Consider the following 24167-nt stretch of genomic DNA (forward strand, 5'->3'; position numbering starts at 1 on the left):
AACAATCAACAAATCAGTCGTGACACATTATTTATTATTTCCAGTGTTTCACAGCTATTAGAATGTTCCTCGGCTCATCCCTACCTACCTTCCACAACTTCCCTAACCCTGCAATGCACGAGTAACCCACCGTCTCGACTACTCCACTTTCCCTCAGCATTACCCACGCCTGATGTTTACCTTCAGCAATTCCTACGCATGTAAGCCTCTGTGCTTTTATAGTTCTGTAGCTCCTCACCGTCTACAGCTTCGGAAAAGACGAAATGGTTCACTTACGTACATCAATATAGCTAACCTCATGTCATCTACCCACTCTGTAAGCGTGGGGCACTGTCAGAACACGGTCATCACAGCTTCTTAAAATGTCCTTACTGTCGAGTGCTAGGAATTAAGAAAGGACTCAGTTTTAACTAAAACAAAACTGCTTTATTGTTCGGAGTATCAGCTTGCAGAGACGCAGAACATGCGAGTGAGCAGGGTGCGTTCCAACAACACACCGAGAGGAGGGAATAAGGGTACAACAGTGCACTCGTCTAACAAAATGCATAAATAGACAGTCGCTCTACACTTACTATTCAACCACCGAGTGCTTTTGGCCATGTTTGTTAAAAAAAACCAGTTACGAATGACCACTACTTCTGTCGTTCAGAACGTAAACACTGTAACCGGAAGTCAAAAACCGGCTTCAGCTACGAATCACGGGAAAGGTCAAAGTTCAGGAAAATCGTGGATAGAAGTCGCTCTCTGATGCTACTCACAGAGCAGCTGACTGAAATACCTATACATTATATAATTAATTACATAATTATATATAGTCATATACATTAAATAATGTGCGCCATTATCTCAAGCGAACTGTATAAGATATTGTGTGCCACCCTGTGCTCTCACGGTGATTTAGCCGCAGTTTTGGACTTTAAAAGCGACTTTAAAGGGTCACATAAAATGCAACACCACAACCACCGTCCACTTTCACCAGTACCCTTGTTTAATTGGGCTTCTTTTCCACTGAACGGTACACTATGGCACGGAACGAAGTACCAGTGCTAAATCTGGTTACCGAGTGTACTGAAGTGGGATGTATGGGAAGACCACCTTAAAATCTTTCTGCTACCTTACAAACATAATTCAGATGTTTTGCTTGATGCCCCACTGTGAAGGTAGGACTTTACTGTTATAAATCAAATAAATAATGTTGTCTAGATCGGCTTTGATATAATAGTTGCATCTTATTTAGCTTAACGAAATGGTCTTACTATAATAAAGTATGATCTGAGTGTTCTACATACACTACACATGATAAGGAGCTTGTTGGACATATCCATGCACCATGCCGGTGGTGGAGCATCTTTGTGGCTGTACCAGCCTCCACTCTTCTAGTAAGGGTTTACCAAGATTATTCGAAGGGACATTTCAGAGGTCAGGTGCTTATGTTCTGAAACTGACCTTCCAGTTAATCACACAGTCATGCTGGGACAGAAAGGAGCATTTTCCTTATTGCTGCCTTAAAGTTAAAAGCATATAATTCATTTGATATAGCCGACTGTAAACTCCTGTTAGTAGTTTTGTTATTTATATACATTAAAACTGCTTTGCTTGGTTGGTCAGACCTGGTGTTATTACAGTTAATTGTACCCACTTCATTACACCTGGCCTAGTCTCATTTAGGAACTCTACTGTTGTAGAGTAACTAGATCTCTCCACTTTCTAAACAGATTGTTGTCTGAATTAGAGGTGTGTACTGCCCCCTACTGGTCTAATGTGTGTGCAAATCTGATTTTTTTATATTTGCAGATTAAATAGTACAATTACAAATACTGTACGTTTGGAGATGCTGATTAACACTTTCACAATAAATATTTTAATAATAAATACATTTTGCCTATACATTTGGTAATAATTATAAAACTATATTACTTGAGAGGTCAGGTTTTCTGCTTTACACAGGGTTTCTATCTTTGCATTAACTTGATGAAGGTTTTTTTTTTTTTCCAAAAGCTTTGTGTAGTTAGTGGTCTAAAGTTTTAATACTCAGTCATAAAGGTGCTCATTTAATTTTTAGGCATTTTTCTTAGTGTTTCAGAGAAACAGAGGGGGTGTCATGGCCCAATGACAAAGAGTTAACAGGGAAACAAATCTCTCAGAATGCTATGCAGAATACTATCTAATGTAAATTGAAGCCTGTCTGAGCAGAAGGAGAAATGTATCTTTAAGATACTCTTTCTTGCCAGATTTTTATATGAATAGGATTAGCTTTCATTTTTAATTATATTTGATTTGGGAACATGTTCAGCTATGAACTATGACTAACTACCATCAGCCAGCATGTAATATATCATTGACCGTGTCATGCCCTTTAGTTATTATATATGCATGCACATTTGGGAAGGGGAGAGGTGGTCCTAATGTTGTGGCTTATCAGTCTTTATGCCCCTCCTGGTTGTTCCCCCCAAATAAATTTTACAGCATGAACAGCAGTCCAGTCTAGTGCAAAATATGCAACATTCCATTGGTAAACGTATTATACACCTAGGGTGACAACTGTTAAAAGGGTTAGAAACTAATGCTATACTGAGAACACAAATTGCTTTTATGCTGACTGTTAAGAGTTTACTTCAAATTGTGCAATAAAACTGGTTGTTTTAAAGTGTGCTTCACATTTTGCACTGAAATGAACAGGCTGTCAGAGATCGTTCACTATAAGCACTGGGTTTATTTGGCTGTTGGAGAAAGTTCTCTACATTAAGAATTGAAATTAAACTGACTGCTGGAGAACATTCTACACATTAAAGTAAGGCATTAAAATAGCTGTTGGGAGAGTTCTCCACATTAAACACTCGAGTTAAACTGGCTGTTCTTTAGAATAAGCACTTAAACTGGATGTTAAAGATTATTTACAATAGTCACTGCAATTAAAATGTCTGATGGAATGTTATTCACATTAAGCACTGGAATTAAACTGGCTGTTGGAAAATGTTCTCCACATTGAGCATTGAAGTTAAAGAGTGTTTAAATTGAGCACTAAATTAAATTGGCTTTTGGGGTTTGTTCACAGTTTAAAACCACAGACAATAATTGAAACAATGTAACTTTAAACAGTGCAAGCATCAGAATAATGTTTAAAATGTTTATTTTTATCAAATATATTAATAGAAGTTGGTCTAAATCTAAAAACTTTAACCTTTTTCCAATGTAAAGTCTTTAAAATGCCTTAACAAGCAGCAAACTATGCTGAGATTCAAAGAATTTTCAAAAGAAAAGAAAAAGGTTGATTAAAAATATATCAGAACCATTTAAGGCTCTGACACTCAAGCAAATAACAGTAAAAGAAATAATTTCCAAATAAAGAAACATCAGGCAGTGGCAAATATTCCCAGAAGTGACTGGTCTACCAAAAATCCACCAACTCAGCAGTTCAACTAGTCACAAAGTTAGACAAACAAGAAACTGTGGCCACTGATTATATCAGATAAGGCCAAATTTAAATCCATGGAAAAGCTGCAAAGAAACTGCTTAGCAAGAGGAACATAAAGGCTTGTCACAGGGATGTTCCCAAGCTCTGATTTGTCAAACTGTGAGTCAAAAAGTGAGATTTTTTGGAATAAAGAAAACAGCATTTTACAGAAAGAACATCATTTCATTTTCATCAACTGCTTTATCCAGGATGTGGTCGAAACAGACCCGGTTCCACTATAAAACATTCGGCACAATGCAGGAATACCCTGGACAGGGCACCAATCCATCACAGGGCTTCAGACATAGCCAATCATGTCTATCTAGATACCAGGCTGATTGATAGCACTGCTGAGATTTGAACAGAGATCTCAGTGATGGTGGGCTAACATAACAGACCCGAGTCTGCCACCCAATGCCACCCGAGTGCAGCTAGGCCGTTTCAGCTGTGCCCCGGGACATTATCACGTCCACGCAGACGCCCCAAGTGCCAAAAAACTGTACATGTTGATCTGTGAGCAATATATTGAATATTTTGCATTATGCCCCAGTATAGGAACTAAACTCAACTCTTAACACACCAGTTGCATGTGTAACAGATGTGGTACAGACTTTAAATTAACATACTGATTGCTGAACTAGTTCTGGTCATGGTGTACATGTTTATTTTGCTGTTTAACATTACTGCCATGTTTGGTTGGCTATCAGTTAACAGAAACTGGCAAATCTACATCTTTAATATTATGGGTTATTTAAGCATATTCTGGATAAATTATCGTAATAATAAAAATGTAAATGTATCTTTACAGGCTAAAACACTTTTAAATAATTTACTGAGAATATTATTAGAAAAAAATCGATGTTTAAAAGTGTAATCATAGTTGTAGCTAATCTAGGCTAGCTAGGTATAAGCAGCTAGTCTGTTGTTATTTCTTTTGCATAGTTGGTGATATTGGAAATGTCTGGTTTGCATTATTTTTAATCTTTAACACTGTGGAATGTTTAATGAGTGTAAAGCCCTTGTACTTTACAGTTTTATATGTATATTGTGTACAATTATTCGTTACTTCAGGAAGGATTAAAAACACGTTCATCATTGAACTCTTCCTTGCTATTAGTATTAGCATCCACAAGAGGGCCCTGATTGTTCACATATTGAGGAGGTCTGTGGGCTGCTGCCAGTTCTGATGTCCTTCCTGCTGGATTTCATGGCAGGAATTGCAGAGGCAGCATTAAACAACCTGCTGGCTGGAGATTTTGGACAGAGAGGAACTGGAGAAAGAGGGGGTGTGTTAGAGCTGGTACAAAACGCAAAATTGTTCATCAACGTCTTTTCCTCCTGCCTTTTCTTCCACTCCCTTCTTCTCCATAACACACACACACACACACATAAACACAGATAAACACAGGACCCAGCCCTCCCAGATCATAGTGTGATTCGTAGTTTGTTTTTTCTTACTGTACAGCAGATCACATCCACAACTTTCTCTTCCCATATCTTGTTTAACCACATACACATTGCCGTCGGAGATGTCTGCTCAGGCTGTAGCAATCTCACCCTCGTGTTCACACCGATGGCCGAAAATGCCCATGTTCAATCTGAAGTGAGCACATGGACATTAAGGCTACCCTTCCCCCCCAGCCTCTCAAGTGTCCCATACATAGAATAATGTACACATACACAGATCCAGATGCACACGAGTGAAAGGATTCCTCTGAAATAAAAGGAACCAGCAGAGAAATGACAACGTGCTCCTATTTCCTATTTCGAGATAAACAAACTAAAACTCTTAACAGCTCAATCTGACCAACTTTCACAATAAAACAATGCATGCTGGGTTGTTGGTTTTGGTTCGGAGAAGTGTTTAGTCTATCATCACTACTTTTCGACACAAAGAGAACCAAATGTGAGATTTGTGCACTGACACAAATGTGTGTCAGTGCACATTTTTTTGGTTTTTACTTCAACCCAAAGTACATGCTTGTACGGTTGATGTGCAGATAAAACATGCCACAAAAAATTCTTATACTTAGATTTATTTGTGGATAGATGCTTGTACAGTTTTAACAAGGACACTGTGCCATCCCTTTTATGGACATTTGTACATTTTGTACTTTAATTATTTTTCCCCTCACATTTGAGATGCTGCTTTTTACAGTTTCTGGAAAGGAGAAAAAATTACAATAAAACCAAATGGGAAAAAAACGGTCTACTTCAGCCCTGCTTGTTCCTGGAATCATTTCTTTAGTAGCACTGTTTTTCCATTTAGTGTTTTCCACATGGCATTTCAAAAACCAAGCAATGTTTAGGACTGCAGGAGAGGTCTTTTACGTGATGTGTAATTGAAGTGATAAATACTATAAACACAGCAGTAAGGCACTGACCTTTGCTCTTTAGCCACTGAACCAGGCACACACATGAACAGTGGGAAGATCAATTACATCTCTGTGTCTGAATCGCTATTATATTATTAGTAAAAAGATGGTCAGGAAATCATTGATAAGTTCGGTTATTGCTTAATACAGACGCCTTATGTAATTATGTATGTTTTCACTGACTTTTTCTCATACATGTTTTGAGGAAATAGACCTTAATGTGCATTTGTTTGTTTTATTCATTTGTTTTATTCTGTAACTTAGTGACAACATTTCTCCAAATCCCAAATTTAAAATAGAAGTAATTTAAAGCAGGTTTTCTTCAAGGAAAACATTATATGTGGCTTAATTTACAGTGGATGTAAAACACCTGACCTGTAGGCCTCTCCACGTCTCTGTCTAACCATTAGATGACTAGGTGTTGAGCCAAGCTGAAAATAAGAAGCACCCAAACAGATAAACTTTTTCCAGTTCTTTGTGGTCCAATCCTGGTCTTCTGAGAACCTCAGCCTGGCTCTGCTGTGCTTCTTATTGATGTAGGAGCTACGTGACAGTTTTAGCCACTGTAGCTGTGAACTTTACCCAAGTTGTATGCTGTTCTTTCTGTGGGTCACTTGATGTGATTCTATATTTGTTGAGTGACCTTTGAATGAGTTCTTCAGTGTAGACTTTAGACTCGTCCCTAGTTTTGATTAACCTTGCTCTTATGGAACACTGTCTTTGAAATGTAAGGATTACAACCTGACAAAAAAATTATTTTACTCTCTTTTGGCATGGTCAGAAGTTATTTCTTGATTCCAGTTACGTTTGAGGTGCTACTACAACTGTTTTTGCTTGATAGCTGGTCAGTCCTATTGCAAGAGGTTCAGGTGGTCGATTAATCAGTACCTGATTAAGTTCTGGCATCATAAACATCAGTGTTGCCTGTGGTTTTGGTATGAGATGTCCAACAAGCTCATGGTCAGGTGTCCATATACTTTTGGATATATAGTTTAGCAGTGGGCTACTAAATCATTTATTACTGTTCTTGTATAATTAATAATTCAGTAGACTTAAATGACTTTGTCATAATAAAGTAAATTGAATGGATGACTGGACATACAAATTAAAGCTGAGTTATTTGAACACATGCAATTATTACTAAGAATTAGGGTTAAATTATAAATGGAAATATTTCCATTTGGAAATGATTTTAAAGGGTGTTACAACCCTCAATAACAACCCATTGGCCTGTAACCAGTAAAAATACAGGTCTGGCATATTTTGGACAATACTTATAAACTGTGATGAAAATAAGAAGACAAATTTTATGAGATTTAAACAGTAAGATTAAATGATATCAAACTGTCAGTTAGTTTATTAGTTTTGGCATTGTGAGTCTCTCAAATAGCTGGTACTCTTATTTTGTATGGCTGATAATAACTGCCCAAGGTTATTGCAAAGACGACTATCAGTTATTTTTTACCTTGTTGCTCCACTGCCAGAATTTAGCTCCTGTTAAAAATACAGTGCATGTGGGTTATATATAGGCCTGCAAACTATAGCAAGAATCAAATTTCATTGCATTTATAGCAATAAAGATTGCATGACGCTTGCAAGAGACGACATGCAATGAAACTGCTTGTGTGACTGAGGTAAGTGTGTGTCACTCAGTGCTGCATGTAGCCGGTATAAAAGTCAGTCAAGTGTGCCATTACATCACATTAAACACACATGGAGTAAAAGACACTAGTGAGAACAACACAGTACAAAACCCAGTTTTAACTGAGAAAACCCAGGCTCTGTAAACATGAGAGAACAAATGAAGGTGACGTGCTGGTCACAAAAAATATGAGTGTTTGATGCTTTTCTTTGAGGAAAACACTACAATAGCACAATATATGTTTGTTTACTGGTTTACTTTGTTTATCTATTTAATCTATCATCTAAATCTATTATAATTGCTTCTATATACTGATGAGCTAAACATTAGGACCACCTGCTTAATATGCTATAAAAACAGCTCTGACCCACCAACACATGGACTCTGACCTACTAGACATCTGAAGTATTCACTTCAGCTTGGAGCCCTGTTGCATTCACCCAGTGCATGATGGTTGCATTCTGCAACTCTGCAAAACTTAACTTTAACACACTGGATTTTGCCAAAGAAGGTGAAAACTTTCCCCCTAAAATACTCATCCGCAGCTGCATCAGATGCATCTGATGTTCCCATGGGCGAGCCATACCATTGCAGCACAGTAGATCCAAAAATAGGAGAAACGGTGTAGCCGACCACTGCTGGGATCTTTAGCTCTCAAGTTTGAATATCAGCTGTGCTATCAACCTGGCCGGGCATCCCACAGGCACAACTGGCGGTGCCGGTGACACTGAGATCGATGGGATTCCTTATTGCTGCTGAAAATATAAAGCTGATTACAGAGCAACATCTAAATTCCTAAGATGTGTCTAAAGTGTTTTTAAATAGCTGCCACGTTGGAGGACGTGGACGTAGGATCTCCCAGTTTCAACTTGGTCATGCACATTTCACAAGCACATGGGAACTGCACATTAAAACATGTTATAACCCCCTTCAAACCTTTCCATCCTCCATGGTCCACTCAGTCAGTTGATACCTGTGGTGAAACAGCAGATGTTTTGCTCACCAAGAGACTTCAAGCACTAAACTGTGAGTCCAGAGTATAGTGGCCTCATTTTTGAGCCTCCTGACTGTTTAGAGGTACAGTTCTTGTTTTTGAGCCATTGCCAGACCCCACAATTCTCTTTATCTCCCTCTTTTACTCAAGTAATCCTAACTGAGATTGAGAGTAAAGCAATGTCAACACCACATATCTGGAAACGGCAGTAAACCACAGCTGGTTTATAAGACTGTCAGATTTGATCTGCATGACTTAAATTTTGCTCGTACAGATCAGTTGAAAGGAAACGTGCAACACCCAGGCTATATATGTAAGGCTCACAATGCTGTTCTTGTGTGGTAGGCATGCTGTGGTATGCAGCGCGCTATAGAAGAACCAGGCAATGGGGTGATTAGGTTAAATCTGGCCAGGAAGTCGGGGATCGCTAAGGGTCATTTGCTCTTGGCATGCATTAAACTTTAACCCCCTGGAACCCGACCAAATCTGCCTCGTTTTTTGGAAGCAGCTGCTCAATCAGTCAGTTTTATTCTGAAGTACAGTTAAATGCTGAAATATTTTGATTAACAATGAACTTAGTGAGCTTGGCTTTGCTGATGTTTTTTTGTATTTGTGGTACCACTGGGACCAAGTCTACCAAGACTAAAACTCTTGAAAGGGCATCAGTTCATGTCTGGGTATCACACACATTTTTATTAGGGACATCTATTTGGTACAAAAGGGGCGGCACGATGGCTAAGTGGGTAGCACTGTCGCCTCACAGCAAGAAGGTCCTGTGTTCGATCCGCAGGTGGGGCGGTCCGGGTCCTTTCTGTGCGGAGTTTGCATGTTCTCCCCGTGTCTTTGTGGGTTTTCTCCGGGTGCTCCGGTTTCCTCCCACAGTCCAAAAACGTGCAGCCAGGTTAATTGGAGAAACTGAATTCTCCCATAGGTACCTAGCCATAGGATGCATAAACCAGTGCATTGTAGTGCCGGTCCAAAGCCCGGATAAATAAGGAGAGTTGTGTCAGGAAGGGCATCCGGCATAAAAACTGTGCCAAATCCCCTGACGGGAGCAGCCGTGGAAATAGAGATTATAGGAATAGAGAGACACTTACGATACAGATTAACTTTGTGTGTATACAATTACTGATTGTAGTCTGTATTCACCCCTATGTACCCCATTTGTTAATCATAATGGACCACCATGGGAACCCCCAGTGACCAGATTGAGTGGTGGACCATTCACTGCAATGATACTAACATGGTAATGATATGATACCACTTTACCACTCATACCACTTTAGGACAGCAGTGTTTTGGGGATTTTGAAATGTCCTGTTATCAGGAAAACTAAAAGAACTTACTGTACACCTACAACAAGTCATAACAGGATATGTGTTCCTGATAAAGATGCCAGTAAGATTAAACCATATTTAAAAATCTGATAAATTCATACCAAAAGTAAATGCACTACTACCACGCCTTTACCATGTTACTGTGATTGCAATGCTGAGAATGGTCCACCACCCATATGTTATTATAACATAATGAATGCTTAGTATATGTGTACCTAATAAAGTGCCCATGATTATCATGTATCATTAATGAGTGCAAATTGTGGCAATTTACCCTTTAAGTTTGGGCTTAATCAGCAAAACTGCTTTGCCTCCTGACTGAGATGTTAAAGCATGTGGGCTTTCTGAGTTAACAACCCCTCCACCCACTCCCCAAGCTCTGAAAGCTATGCACGTGTTAAATGGTTCTCTGTTGTTTACACATTTCCAAGGTTTCCTCCCATATGGTCAATCAGAAGTAGATGTTTTTATATGGGAGACACCTCCATGTGAATGCTGAGTGTGAAGCTGGGTCTGCAAACACAGTCCTGGTTTGAAAAAACATTTAAACAATCTGTCTCAGATTGAGCGGCGCTTATTTTAGTGTTGAGAAATGTTGCATTTTTTATTATTACTCAGGGTTTTGTGTTTTCCTATTTCCCAATTTTTTTTTATTTCCCTTTGGAGCAGTTACACCAACATGGATGCTTGTTTTTATAGCAGCTTTCAAAAAGGAGTATATTAATGTAGGGTGACCAGACATCCTATTTTTCCAGTACAGATTCTCCGCTAGGTCGCTAGAGCTGGGTGGCTGCATGAACGATTGGCTGTTGTTCATACAGGGTTAGGGAGCTGGATAGGGACCTCATAACTGAGCGAATTACGACCTCTGCTGGCTGGTTAATGGCGTCTGCACAGGGTCGAGGAATAATGTTGATCAGGGTGTAGCTCTCCGTGCACAAAGCTGATCATATCATATGAACTCGCCTCATGCAGGTGAAAGGATGCAGTCGGCTACTGCACACGTGTCAGAGGGGGCATGTGACAGTCTCGCTCTCCTCAATCGGGGCAGGGGTCAGCACCAGTGGAGAGGAAGCATAACGCAATTGGGTAAAAATTGGACACGCTAAAATTGGGAGAAAAATGGTAGAAAATGCATTTTTAAAAATTGGGTATAACAGGAGCATTAACAAAATGCTCTTTTACCATGGGTAAATATGGGTCAAGTTTTGCCACCTTGTGAAACACTGTCTGATGGAATGTTTTTAAAACAGTGTTTCTTAGTGCACAATTATTGTAAAGAGCTTAGTGATTTTATCATATACATAACATTATTGAAAGATTTAGAGAATCCAAGAAAGTAAAATAGGGGCGCAACACTAATAGAAAAGAAATAACAAATTACTGGTTATCATGTTTGTTTGTTTATTAGGATTTTAATGTCATGTTTTACACTTTGGTTACATTCATGACAGGAACGGTAGTTACTCATTACACAAGGTTATATCAAACACAGTCATGGACAATTTAGTATCTCCAATTTACCTCACTTGCATGTCTTTGGACTGTGGGAGGAAACCGGAGCACCTGGAGTAAACCCACGCAAACATGGGGAGAACATGCAAACTCCACACAGAAAGGAAACGGACAGTCCCACCTGGAGATTGAACCCAGGACCTTCTTGCTGTGAGGCGACAGTTCTACCCACTTAGCCACCGTGCCGCCCGCACTGGTTATCACAATATGACAGTATGCTGTGACCATGCGACAACCCAGTTATGGGAAAAACATGAACAGATAGGGAACCCACAAAACATGCCAAGGATGGCAATACATGAGCGGCAATTCGACCCCACTGAGCTACAAGGATTTACAGATGGAGTCCGCTCAGGAATTTAAACATAACTTAGGAAGGAATAGAAGGCCAAAAGTTCAAAGGGAGATCAGAAAATTGTATTGAAATATAATCATGTGAAAAGTAGAAAAAAGATAGATTTTTTCAGTTGCTAAATACGTCTGCCTTTACAGACGATCGAGTTACTCAGGCTATAGGCACTAACACACCCCCAACAATGAACTGTGTTTACAGACAAGGGTTTTCCAAAGCATTCCTGACCCCCTGTGATTAGATTCATTACAGAAGCATTTTTAAAGCAGTGCTGTATAAGGGAATGGAGGTCACAGGCATTCACTGTGCTGATCCTGATTAAATACCTGTAAAAGACTATAAAGTATATAAATCACAGCATTGTTTTGTTTGTTGTTTTTGTTATTTTGTTGCCTTTTACTTACCGTCCCAGTCTGAGTTGGTAGTGCTTTTCACTTCTCTATCTCTGAAATGTGTGAGCTGAAACATGTTACACTTTCTTTCAATGTCACTGTTAGAATATCTGTTCACACACAACACAGAAATATTTACTGTAGACCTCCTACATTGACTGTGGTCACACTATGACCAGAAGTATGTGAACATGTGACCATGAGCTTGTTGGACTCAAATCCAAAACCAGGTGTATAATTATGGAGTTGGCAAACCAATTTGCAGCTAAAACAGCGTTTACTCCTCTGGCAAAGCTTTCCTTAAATTTCATAGTACGGCTGTGGGAAATTGTGACCCATTTCAGGTCAAGTTCAAGTCAGTTTAAGTCCAGGCTGAGTCTCACGCTAGTGAAGTAAAAATATTGTGACCCAAGTTTAACTTCTGAATTCATGTAGTACTTTACTAATTAAGACAATAACACAATCTTCATTCACATACACCGATCAGACATAACATTATGACCACCTCCTTGTTTCTACACTGACTGTCCATTTCATCAGCTCCACTTACCATATAGAAGCACTTTCTAGTTCTACAATTACTGACTGTAGTCCATCTGTTTCTGTTCATACCTTTTCAGCCTGTTTTCACCCTGTTCTCCAATGGTTAGGACCCCCACAGGACCACTACAGAGCAGGTATTATTTGGGTGGTGGATCAATTTTAGCACTGCACTGACATGGTGGTGGTGTGTTAGTGTGTGTTGTGCTGCTATAAGTGGATAAGACACAGCAATGATGATGGAGTTTTTAAATACCTCACTGTCACTGCTGAACTGAGAATAGTCCACCAACCAAAAATATCCAGCCAACAGTGCCCCATGGGTAGCGTCTTGTGACCACTAATGAAGGTCTAGAAGATGACCAACTCAAACAGCAGCAATAGATGAGCAATCGTCTCTGACTAGGTAGGAGTGTCTAATAGGGTGGACAGTCAGTGGACACGGAAACTCCAGCAGCGCTGCGTGTCTGATCCACTCATACCAGCACAACACACACTAACACACCACCACCATGTCAGTGTCACTGCAGTGCTGAGAATGATCCACCACTTAAATAATACCTGCTCTGTGGTGGTCCTGTGGTTGTCCTGACCATTGAAGAACAGGGTGAAAGCACTACAGTCAGTAATTGTAGAACTTTAAAGTGCTTCTATATGGTAAGTGGAGCTGATAAAATGGACAGTGAGTGTAGAAACAAGGAGGTGGTTTTAATGTTATGTTTAATCGGTGTATACTGCTCTCTTATCTTGGCTTTTTCTCTCACAAAGACATCTGTAGATCCTCACATCTGTACATTTGTGTGGTTATGGTGTGTGGAGAAATGTGGGTGGAGACAGGGCCTCTGGGACAGTCAGGAGGCCCTATGCTTAGTGATACACCCCAATACTTTAGAGCCTTATGGCAGACAGCTGTTGAAAGAAGGATATTTAAGAGAGTCCTGGGAACTCACATCCCAGAACTATTGTTTTTCCTGTCCAGTATTTTTTATGTTGAACAAAAAGGACATAACTGGTGTTGTGCTGGCTGGAGTGATTATAAGGCTTAACAGATTTATGAAAAGGTGTCAGGCAGGAGTCATGCTTTCAGTGGCTTAGTAATAAAGACATTACACCAGACAGCTTCAGCTAAATGAAAATGCTCATGATTGTTGTGAAAGTGTAACTTTATAATGGAAAAATTCAAACAAAAACAGGCTCTGGTTTCAATTAAAGATCCAACCCCCATCGTACAGAAGAGGAAGAGGGGGAGGGGAAAAATGACTGTATACTGTGGATATTATGTTACTACACAGGCTTTGAAAGAAGAAATTCACAAAATCTGAGCATTTAGAGCGGGCAGTAGTATCGGAATCTCATCTGGAATGTATAACACCCTCACTTTTAGCATGACATTTGGCTGCTAACCAAGACTGGGGGGTTTAAACATGGTGTGCATGATTTGCCTCACGTGTGCATCTGCAAAAGAGGAGAGGGTCAAAGCGCTGCCAGAGGAAAACTCCGTTCTGTCCTCACTCAGTTCTCTCCTCGCTCTGATTCCTCTCCTATCTCCAGTTCCTGCACGTCAGGAAAACTGTAATAATGCGTGTCAGGCACTCTCCCAACATATTGGCTGGCCGTGCGTACACATTAATGCCAAAAATTCACTGGAAAAGACTTTCTCACAAAAGAGCTGACCCAACCACTCACCGTAACTAAATGGAAAATGTGATTAATTTCAGCAGTGTGCCGAGCAATAGCAGAAAGATCATCACTGTGGCATGTAATAGCAATCTGACTCAGGCATTTCATTTCTGGTTTAAAAACAAACTTAAATGGGTGGTAAGCTTTGTTTCTGCAAAGAGAAAAATATTGGTATTAGTTTTGGTTTTCATTTAATGAACAATTAAATGGATTTTCAGTGCATGCAGACAGACTTTTTGTTACACAACTAAAGTGTATGCAGAATCTGATACCATCCAAGTATGTGTCACTGCTTATAAATGGATGATCCAGGGTTTGTGTTAAGCCACGTGCGTCAAAGACAGAGAGAAAGCCAGAGCTGAATAGAAAAAACAGGAGTCTGGGATTTTAAAAGCGACACCACCCAGGGATGAAGTTTCAGTATGACCTGGGCTATTTCTTTAGCCTATTTTATTAACAATTTACACCAATTTTATTACTTTTAATAGGTGGCGTGTTTAAAGCAATGGCTGGTAGTTATCAGACCCTTCACTTACATAGAATCTACAAAATGTTGGCAACACTATAGCGTGCTAAATAGGGTAAAGTGAAAGTGACCATTTAATGTGTTATTTAGTGAACCTTAGCTGATAACTGGTCAAAAAGGACCATTTCAGCAGGCCAGGGTCACCTCTGGTCAGACTGGACTCTGTCAAAATCTTTTAATGGTTTGCTGATTTGCAACCACCCCCCAGGGAAAGTCAGGCAATCTCTCTAAACAGTATGTCCGCCTAAACCTAAGATAGGGGTGTGTGCTGATGACACTGTCTCGAACAGGAAGCCATGGGTAATGACTAACAGATGGTAGGGGTGGTTGGGGATCTGGCTTTAGTCATGGTGTGTGTCTGTGATTTGTTGGAGTATTGTTCCTGTTGAGGCAGGGTGGGGAAGAGGGGTTGAGTTCAGGATCTGACACACAGGCCAGGACGCACACTTTTCCCTCCAAAACTCTAGAAATGAGGCTCAGTCGTTTTCATATCCTGTCGGCTCATTGTGCAATTCAGATGAAGCAAAGCCTGAACTGGCTCCAGAGAAGCAGATAGGCTCAGTCTGGTGAAAAGAGTACAGGCCAGACCTGGCACAAGCTTGTGAGAACTAAAGATTGTCCAGAGCGACAGAATTCGCAGGGCTTTATATTTGCAGTGTTAACACCAGTGTCTGTGTATCTCTGTGTGTGTGTGTGGGACAGTGTTAACTGTACTTTCACTGTTGCCTCTTTGGCCCCACTGCTGAGATCTGCAGCCTGTTATCTGATAGGCACTAAGTGGCAAAACATAAACAGAAAGAAGAGGTTTGCTTTAACTGTGCTCAGCCAGGAAAAGTAAAAGTGAGACAGAAATCCAAGCTGAGCTTAGAATGAGAAAGCGTTTATTTTCTTAAGTTTTAATATGCAACACTTTTGTCTGTATAATAATTAATAGCCATACCATGCTTTTTTCTTCTTAATTTAAATTCAGCAAACACAGACTCAAGTTCCCTGTATAAGTGTATCTAAAAGTTAGACTCTTCTATCTTAATTACAAAAGGCTGTTCCATACTTCTGTATGTATTTTTCCTATCCATGGTGATTCATGGGTGGCACAGTGGCTCGGTGAGTAGCACTGTCACCTCAGCAAGAAGGCCCTGGGTTCAATTCCCAGGTGGTGAGGTCCGGGTCCTTTCTGTATGGATCTTGCTTGTTCTCCCAATGTCAGTGTGGGTTTCCTCCAGGTGCTCCAGTTTTCTTCAACATGTGCAGAGACATGCAGTTAGGTTAACTGGCGCTATTAAAATTGCAGTGTGTGGGCGCCTTTTGATGGCTTTCCATTTAGTTCGATTGTGGTATAGCTGTACCTACATTCATAATAGTATATATAGAGAGGTCAATTTAGTGGATCTGGTCCACATACCAGACTCGGCACAGGTTTTTATGCCTTATGCCCTTTGTGTTGCAACCCTCTTATTTTTATCCAGGCTTAGGACTGGCACTGAAAGTGCACTGACAAGTGCACCTCCGAATGGCTGACCATGGCCATTCGCTTTTTGGACATCCTACTGCAAAACCATGGGCATAAATTTGCAGCCATAACAGCCTTCACTCTTCTGGGAACACTTATGCGATTTTGCTGAAACAGTAAATGTCTATAGAAATAATTTCATACACCTGTTAGCAATGGGTGTAGGTGAAACACCTAAACTCAGTTATTTGAGGAGTTTCATTAGGGTTGAGGTCAGGGCACTGTGCAGACCACTGGAATTTATCAACTAAGGGGCGATTTAACATAATAAAATTAAGTAAAAACTAGGAATTCCCCTCTAATAGAGCTAAGGATAAGAATGATACAGTGTCTTCACTTTTCATTTAATTCATAAATGAAATAATCGAGTTCTTCTATTCTGTTCTTATCTTAATTCTTGGAAATGTTTCAGAATATCATTGTCTGTGGTAATCACTCACAAAAATTGAGGCTTGATATAAATTGGTTAAAAACTAAAAAGTATTACTTAAACGAAACACATGGAGTTGTGGCGAAGCGTAAACAGCGGGTTTTCAGTCAGTGATTCACCATGCGGCCGCGTATAAGGGGTCTGGCAAAGTTAAAGCACTTCCGCCCCAGCTGGCAGAGTAAATAGTGGTGTTGTTACACACGCCGGCATTCTGGGCATTCCACGGGGCCGCTGGGAGGGGCACAAATTCACATTTAGAGAGACACACACACTGCCTGTCTTTTTCTGTTACTCAAATTAACCCAGTCTGGGTAAAAACAAAAAAGAAAGCCTGAGTTACTTGTATGCCAAGCACATTCAAAACAAACTCAGGTCACTGTGTTCCAGACAGTGCTCTGTATCACTGGTTTTTCTATTCATTCATTTTTAGTACATGCTTCATCCTGGTCAGGGTTACAGTGGGGCTGGTGTCACTTGGAAAATGGAAAATGCAATAAAAACGATTCTTTTGATTACAATTGATTACATATTATAAATATTAACACATAAATAACACATCTTTTGAAAAAAAAGATATATAGATAAATATATCGAGTTTATAGAATATATATAAGTACATTTAGCTGACTTTTATTCAAAGCCACTTACAATTGTGACTGAATACAGTTCAGGGTTAAGGGCCTTGCTGTTGGACCCAACACTGGCACCTTAGCAATGGTGGGGCTTGAACCAGCAACCTTCTGTTTACAAGTCCAGTACCTTAACTACTAAGCTAACACTGCCCTGTGGGTAAATTACAGTAGCCCACTACTGCTGGGATCCAGAGTTCAAATCCCCAGTGTTGCTATTGGCCAGTTGGGCGTCTACATACAGACATCATCTGACTGTCTTAGGGTGGGAGTAGGCAAGGCCACGCAATGGATTAGTTTCCTGTACAGGGTGTGCTACTGCACTTTGCCCAGATAAAGCGGGTACATCATGAAAATGTTTATTTATTAGTATTTTACCAGAAACAGTAGTTACTTGTTACATAATAAGATTCATCAGTTCACAAGTTTAATGTCAAACACAGTCATGGATAATTTTGTATATCCAGTTCACTTCACTTCCATGTCTTTGGACTGTGGGAGGAAACCGGAGCTCCCGGAGGAAACCCACACAGACATGGGGAGAACATGCAAACTCCACACAGAAAGGACCCGGACCGCTCCAGCTGGGGATCGGACCTTCCTGCTGTGAGGGGACAGTGCTACCCTTTGAGCCACCCATACGAAAATGAAATGGAAAGAGATGAAAGTTTGGTTAAATGCGGTAGACATGGTAGACCTATTGTAATTATATTTATTACTCATTTAGTTGTAAGAGGCATTTTAAAAGTATTCGGTTGTTAAAAGACTGTTTAAAGGTGAAATCTATCCTTAGCTGTCCACTTATACCAGCCTTAGACATAAATACTGCCACAGTGTCCAGAGTCACTTGACACTTGACACTCATTCACAACCACCCACCCACTGTGGGCTACTGTCTGCCTCCTGCTGCCCTTTCAGTGTCCTCTTATTTTGAAAACCAAAGTATGGTCACCCTATTTACACACAACCATGGTAGTACTTTATTAATTACCAAAACACTGTATAGGTAATAGTAGTAGGGGTTGTGGTGTGTGTGTGTTTGTGTGTGTGTGTGTGTGTTGTAATGCTTTGGCAACATTGTTTTTTTACAGTCATGCCAATAAAGCTACTTTGAATCTTGAGAGAAAGTGTGTGTGTGTGTGTGTGTGTGTGAGAGAGAGAGAGAGAGTGTGTTTGTGTGTGAGAGAGAGTGTGTGTGTGTGAGAGAGAGTGTGTGTTTGTGTGTGTGTGTGTGTGAGAGAGAGAGAGTGTGTGTGTGTGTGTGTGACAGAGAGTGTGTGTGTGTGTGCGAGAGAGAGAGAGAGTGTGTGTGTGTGACAGAGAGAGACAGAGAGAGAGAGAGTGTTTGTGTGTGTGTGAGAAAGAATGAGAGAGTGTGTGTGTGTGTGTGTGTGAGAGAGAGAGTGTGTGTGTGTGTGACAGAGAGAGTGTGTTTGTGTGTGTGAGAGAGAGTGTGTGTGTGACAGAGAGAGAGAGAGAGAGAGAGTGTGTTTGTGTGAGAGAGTGTGTGTGTGTGTGAGAGAGAGAGAGAGTGTGTGTGTGTGTGTGTGTGACAGAGAGAGACAGAGAGAGACAGAGAGAGTGTGTTTGTGTGTGTGTGAGAGAGAGTGTGTGAAAAAGCTTTTGATTCCATTTGGCATGAAGGATTGTTTTATAAAATGTTGGAGAGTGGTGTAGGGGGTAAAACATATGATCTTATTAAATCCATGTACACAGAAAACCAGTGCGGAATAAGAATCGGTAGTAAGAGAACACATCTCATCTCTCAGGAGCGTGGAGTGAGACAGGGCTGCTGTTTAAGTCCAACTCTATTTAACATCTATATTAATGAATTGGCCTCCATGTTAGAGCACTCAGCCACGCCCGGTCTCACTCTACATGACTCAGAGATTAAACTCCTGCTGTATGCAGATGATCTGGTCCTGCTGTCCCCCAGCGCTCAGGGTCTCCAGCACACCTGGGCCCTGACAGTCAACCTCAAAAAGACCAAAATTATGACCTTTCAGAAAAGAGCCAGATCTCAGGGAACCAAACACACATATAAATTAGGACACCATGAAATTTAGCACACTAAAGATTATACTTACCTCGGACTGAACATCAGTTCCACAGGAAACTTTAACCCGGCAATAAATGAACTGAGAGAAAAAGCTCGCAGGGCCTTTTACGCTATAAAACGTCAAACATTCGTGGAAATTCCGATTCGAATCTGGCTTAAAATTTTTGAATCAATAATTGAACCGATTGCTCTATATGGCAGTGAAGTTTGGGGTTCGCTTACACACCATCAATTCCACAATTGGGACAAACATCCATTAGAGACCCTGCACACAGAGTTCTGTAAAAGCATCCTAAAGGTGCACAGACACACCACGAACAATGCGTGCAGGGCAGAATTAGGCCGATTTCCACTAATTATAAACATACAGAGAAGAGCAATCAACTTCTGGAACCATCTAAATGAGAGCGACCCCCAAACTTATCATTATAAAGCCCTGAAACACCAAGAGCTGAGCAAACATACCAGTCCCCTCATCCAACTGGTCCTGAGTCACTGCACCCACACACCACTAACACACACAGATACACCAGTAACACACACAGATACACCACTAACACACACAGATACACCACTAACACACACCCATACACCAGTAACACACACCCATACACCAGTAACACACACCGATACACCAGTAACACACACCGATACACCACTAACACACACAGATACACCACTAACACACACAGATACACAAGTAACACACACAGACACTGTAATAACACACGCCGACACACCACTAACACACACTAACACAATAAAGACTCAGGAACAAGAGAAATCTGTAAACCCAATTAGAACAAACCAAATTACACAAAAAATCCGAACTAAATATCTGAATTATTGGGAAACTGAAACTAAATCTCAAAGTAAAATGCAGTGTTATTTGTTATTTGGCCCTAAACAGACACTACAGTGCAGCAGATTATCTGAGCACAGTATCCGACCCTAAATTAAGAAACACCCTGACGAGGTACAGACTGAGCGCACACGACCTGGCCGTGGAGACGGGGCGACACACCCGGTCCTGGCTGCCCCGGGAGGAGAGGTTGTGCCAGCACTGCACTCTCAGTACAGTAGAGACGGAGCTGCACTTCCTCACCCGGTGTACCAAGTACCACCACGTCCGCTCCCAATTCTTCCCTAAATTTAATAACATCATCCCCAACTTTACCTCCCTCCCAGACCCCGACAAACTGCCCCATCTACTGGGGGAGCACAGAGAGAGCTGCACACTAGCAGCACTCTATACTCACACCTGCCACCAGGTGAGGGACAGTGGGTGACCATGTCTCATACACACACACACACACACACACAAACTGATTGTTTTACTACCTCATTAATGTAAATATTATAATTTTTATTGTTATTATTTTTGCACTGTTTTTATTAATATTTTATTCTATTTTATAATATTTTTTGCACATGTAACTGTTCTGTATATTTTTGTTTTTCCTTATTGTTATTTTTATATTTCCCTGTAACTTGCTTTGGCAATACGAATGTCCTTATTTGTCATGCCAATAAAGCTTCTTTTGAGTTGAGTTGAGTTGAGTGTTCGTGTGTGTGAGAGAGAGAGAGAGTGTGTTTGTGTGTGTGAGAGAGAGAGAGAGAGTGTGTGTGTGTGTGTGTGACAGAGAGAGTGTGTGTGTGTGTGACAGAGAGAGAGAGTGTGTTTGTGTGTGTGAGAGAGAGAGTGTGTTTGTGTGTGTGAGAGAGAGAGTGTGTGTGTGTGACAGAGAGAGAGAGAGAGAGAGAGAGTGTGTGTGTGTGTGTGTGAGAGAGAGAGAGAGAGAGAGAGAGAGTGTGTGTGTGTGTGTGTTTGTGTGTGTGTGAGAGAGAGAGAGAGAGAGAGAGAGAGAGAGTGTGTGTGTGTGTGTGTGTGTGTGTGTGTGTTTGTGTGTGTGTGAGAGAGAGAGAGAGAGAGAGAGAGAGAGAGAGATGACGACGTAGTGGCGCTTACAGGGCGGTGTTCTCACGTTCCTGAAAAAAAGGAAAAAGAAAAGTCCACATCTGGAATCCAAAGACCGCGGTTTGAGGGAATCTATCGTAGGATCTCGTAGTTGAACGATTGCTCGGCGTTTTTCTCTCACTGCCTCTCTCACTTGAACTCTTTTGAAGGATTTCTTATCTCTCGCTGCTTTACAGTAAGTTTAAAACGTTTTTTTTTTTTTTTTAGAGTTGCGTCAAAACATTGAATTGTCTGTTAGGATCAGCAGATGCGCAGGAACTGGGATGAACCGTTATTTGTATTATTTGGAACAGTAAAACCTTTTTTTCGCTTATTTTACATTATTATTATCCGTTTGTTGTGTGCATTATTACACGAGAATTGCTTTTTGTTGTTTTGGGGTTTTGTGTTAGTTTGTTTTGTTTATTTTTTCCCAAAAGGATATTTTAGTTCGTGTTGTACGTGTGAACGCTGCATGCCTGGTTGATGTGCTGTGTAACACGCCCCAAACTATCCACAAACTTACTTGTGTGGAGGAAAATCCCCTTTTGGTCCAATTAACCCACAAAACTACAGAGCTTGTTTTATTTCTTCTTAACCTTTATGTATTAATCATTATTATTATTATTAAAATTATTATTTTCTTTCGACAGAATTTAAATTCCTAACACTTTTCCGCCCAGTGAGTACTAATGCTGCGTTCACGAATTTTGCTGATTTTGCGCCTAACTGTACATTAGTGCTTATTAGTGACTTGGTGTGGTTTTAAATTTTAAATATGCATTTTTGGCTGCCATTTGAAGTGCGACACTCGATCGTAAAAAATGAGCGCATCCTGCTGTCCAGATGATGAATTGCATGTAAAAATAAGCTTTAATCCACCAGATGGTGGGAGATGCTGGCAGGGGTCCTGTTTAGGGTGGGGGAAGGTAGGTGTGATTCCGAGGACCTTGACCACAGCCATTGAACCCAATGAGTCCCTAGAGAAAAAGTTTTCCAGTGTAACAAAAACCTTTTGGGTGTGGTGGGCTTTTTAACTAATCCCGTACCCCAAAATTCACATTGGTGCCATTGGTGCACACGTGTTCTTCGTTGAACAACTAAATGAGTCTGATTTTACCTCCTGCAGGTTGAAATAATCATGCTGGTCGTCTTAATCGCAACAGTCATCTTGCACTTTTTGGATCTGATCCTTCTCCTCATTTCTACATCTGTCAATGTGAGTATAAACTTTTCTCAGGTTTGATCAACCTGCTCCCTCTGCATAAATATGATGTGTAGCCATGCACTGGACTGCTGACTATGAGCTTTATCTCTCCAACTAGGCATGGAGAACACATCGGGAACACAGTTATGACCTTTGGTATGACTGCAGATCATCTAATGAAGGACATTCATGTATAAATGCCAATAATGCAGGTAGGTCAACCCCATGCATGTTTATTAGACATGGCTTTGTTTTTCTTTTGGACGATGTCAACATTCTAGGAATGGTATAGTTTTGTAGAAATGTTACATGTACAATTGGAGTTTTCTAGGACTGAAATCTAAATCCACTGTGCCATGCATCTTAATTTCTCTCTCTTGAATTATGATACAGTTTAAAGACAAATCTCTACCATCATGGATGTGATCATACAGTGAATTTTGTCTTAGCACCCAGCCCTAGCCTTAAATGTTCTTTAGGCTCAGTTAATCAACCTCAATATGATCAACCTGAAACCAAATCCATTTTCTGTTTGTATTATTTGTTATACAGACTGGCTCCAGGCAGTACAGGCTCTGATGGTCCTTGCTACAATCTTCTGCCTGCTCTCTTTGATCTTCTTCGTGTGGCAGCTCTTTACCCTGACTAAAGGAGGTCGATTTTTCATTACCGCCATCTTTCAGATCCTCTCAAGTGAGTATCGTTCATGTCATTTTAACTGTTGGGTGTGTCCAATCACCTTTGGTTAATCGAACAGATTTTCCTCACCTTTTCTCTTGCACTTCCAGGTCTCTTTGTGGTAAGTGGAGCCATCATCTACACAGTAATGAGTCCAGCGTCGGAGAGTAGCGACTCGTATGGGTATGCTTTTGTGCTAGCCTGGTTGGCATTCCCTCTCACCCTGATAAGCGGCCTCATTTACATCGTTCTGAGAAAGAAGGAATAATTAGCTGAGGAATCTCCCATGCCATCAATGAGAATGTCACTCAGCTCACAGACTCAATGTGCCTTTTTTTACCAGCCTGTTTAATTCCAAACATCAAGGAAAAGTGACGAGTCATGAAGATCCAACGCAATGACAAATCGATAAGGATTATATGTTCTACTGTTTGTGGCTTGTGATCCTATTTATATCACTTTTACCTGGCTTTTGTAAATATGAATGTTTAACAATTGTTGATGAAGGCCCCACATTTAAAGCTGACCACAATAATGAGAATAGATAGACAATCTTTTGTACTTTAGTGTTTTACTCCATATAAATTTTTTATATCTATAGAAGGAATTTTTAAAAGTTAAGTCTTTTAAAAAATACATCATTGTACTTAACCTTGTGTGATAAACCAAAAAGAGTTTTGTTGTATAGTAATGTTTTTGAGATGTTTTCAATGGTGCTATCTTTTTTGCCTTCACTAAACCTAATAGCTAGACATACATGTTGGCTCAATGTGTGAAGTTGAGCTAAATGAAATTACATTGTATACTGTATCTGTGCCAAATATCAGTTTGCTAATCATTGGTTCTGTATTACTTTGTAATAAGATAAAATATTAAATATCTATTTTTCT

At 40.3% G+C, this 24167-nt stretch overlaps 1 protein-coding gene across 2 annotated transcripts; it reads left to right on the plus strand.

Moving 5' to 3' along the window:
• Positions 1 to 824: 824 nt before the first annotated feature.
• Positions 825 to 24167, plus strand: pmp22a (peripheral myelin protein 22a). 2 transcript variants are annotated; one of them, XM_063018821.1, is made up of 5 exons: positions 825 to 1160; positions 22522 to 22611; positions 22718 to 22811; positions 23152 to 23292; positions 23388 to 24167. In XM_063018821.1, exons 2-5 carry the CDS (start codon positions 22534 to 22536, stop codon positions 23543 to 23545), a joined length of 471 nt encoding a protein of 156 aa, XP_062874891.1. In that variant the 5' UTR covers positions 825 to 1160; positions 22522 to 22533; the 3' UTR covers positions 23546 to 24167. The 2 variants fall into 2 exon arrangements, with proteins under 2 accessions (XP_062874891.1, XP_062874890.1); XM_063018820.1 differs by lacking the exon at positions 825 to 1160 and adding an exon at positions 21460 to 21588.

This window comes from Trichomycterus rosablanca, chromosome 22, assembly GCF_030014385.1.
Source record: "Trichomycterus rosablanca isolate fTriRos1 chromosome 22, fTriRos1.hap1, whole genome shotgun sequence".
Taxonomy (NCBI): Eukaryota; Metazoa; Chordata; class Actinopteri; order Siluriformes; family Trichomycteridae; genus Trichomycterus; species Trichomycterus rosablanca.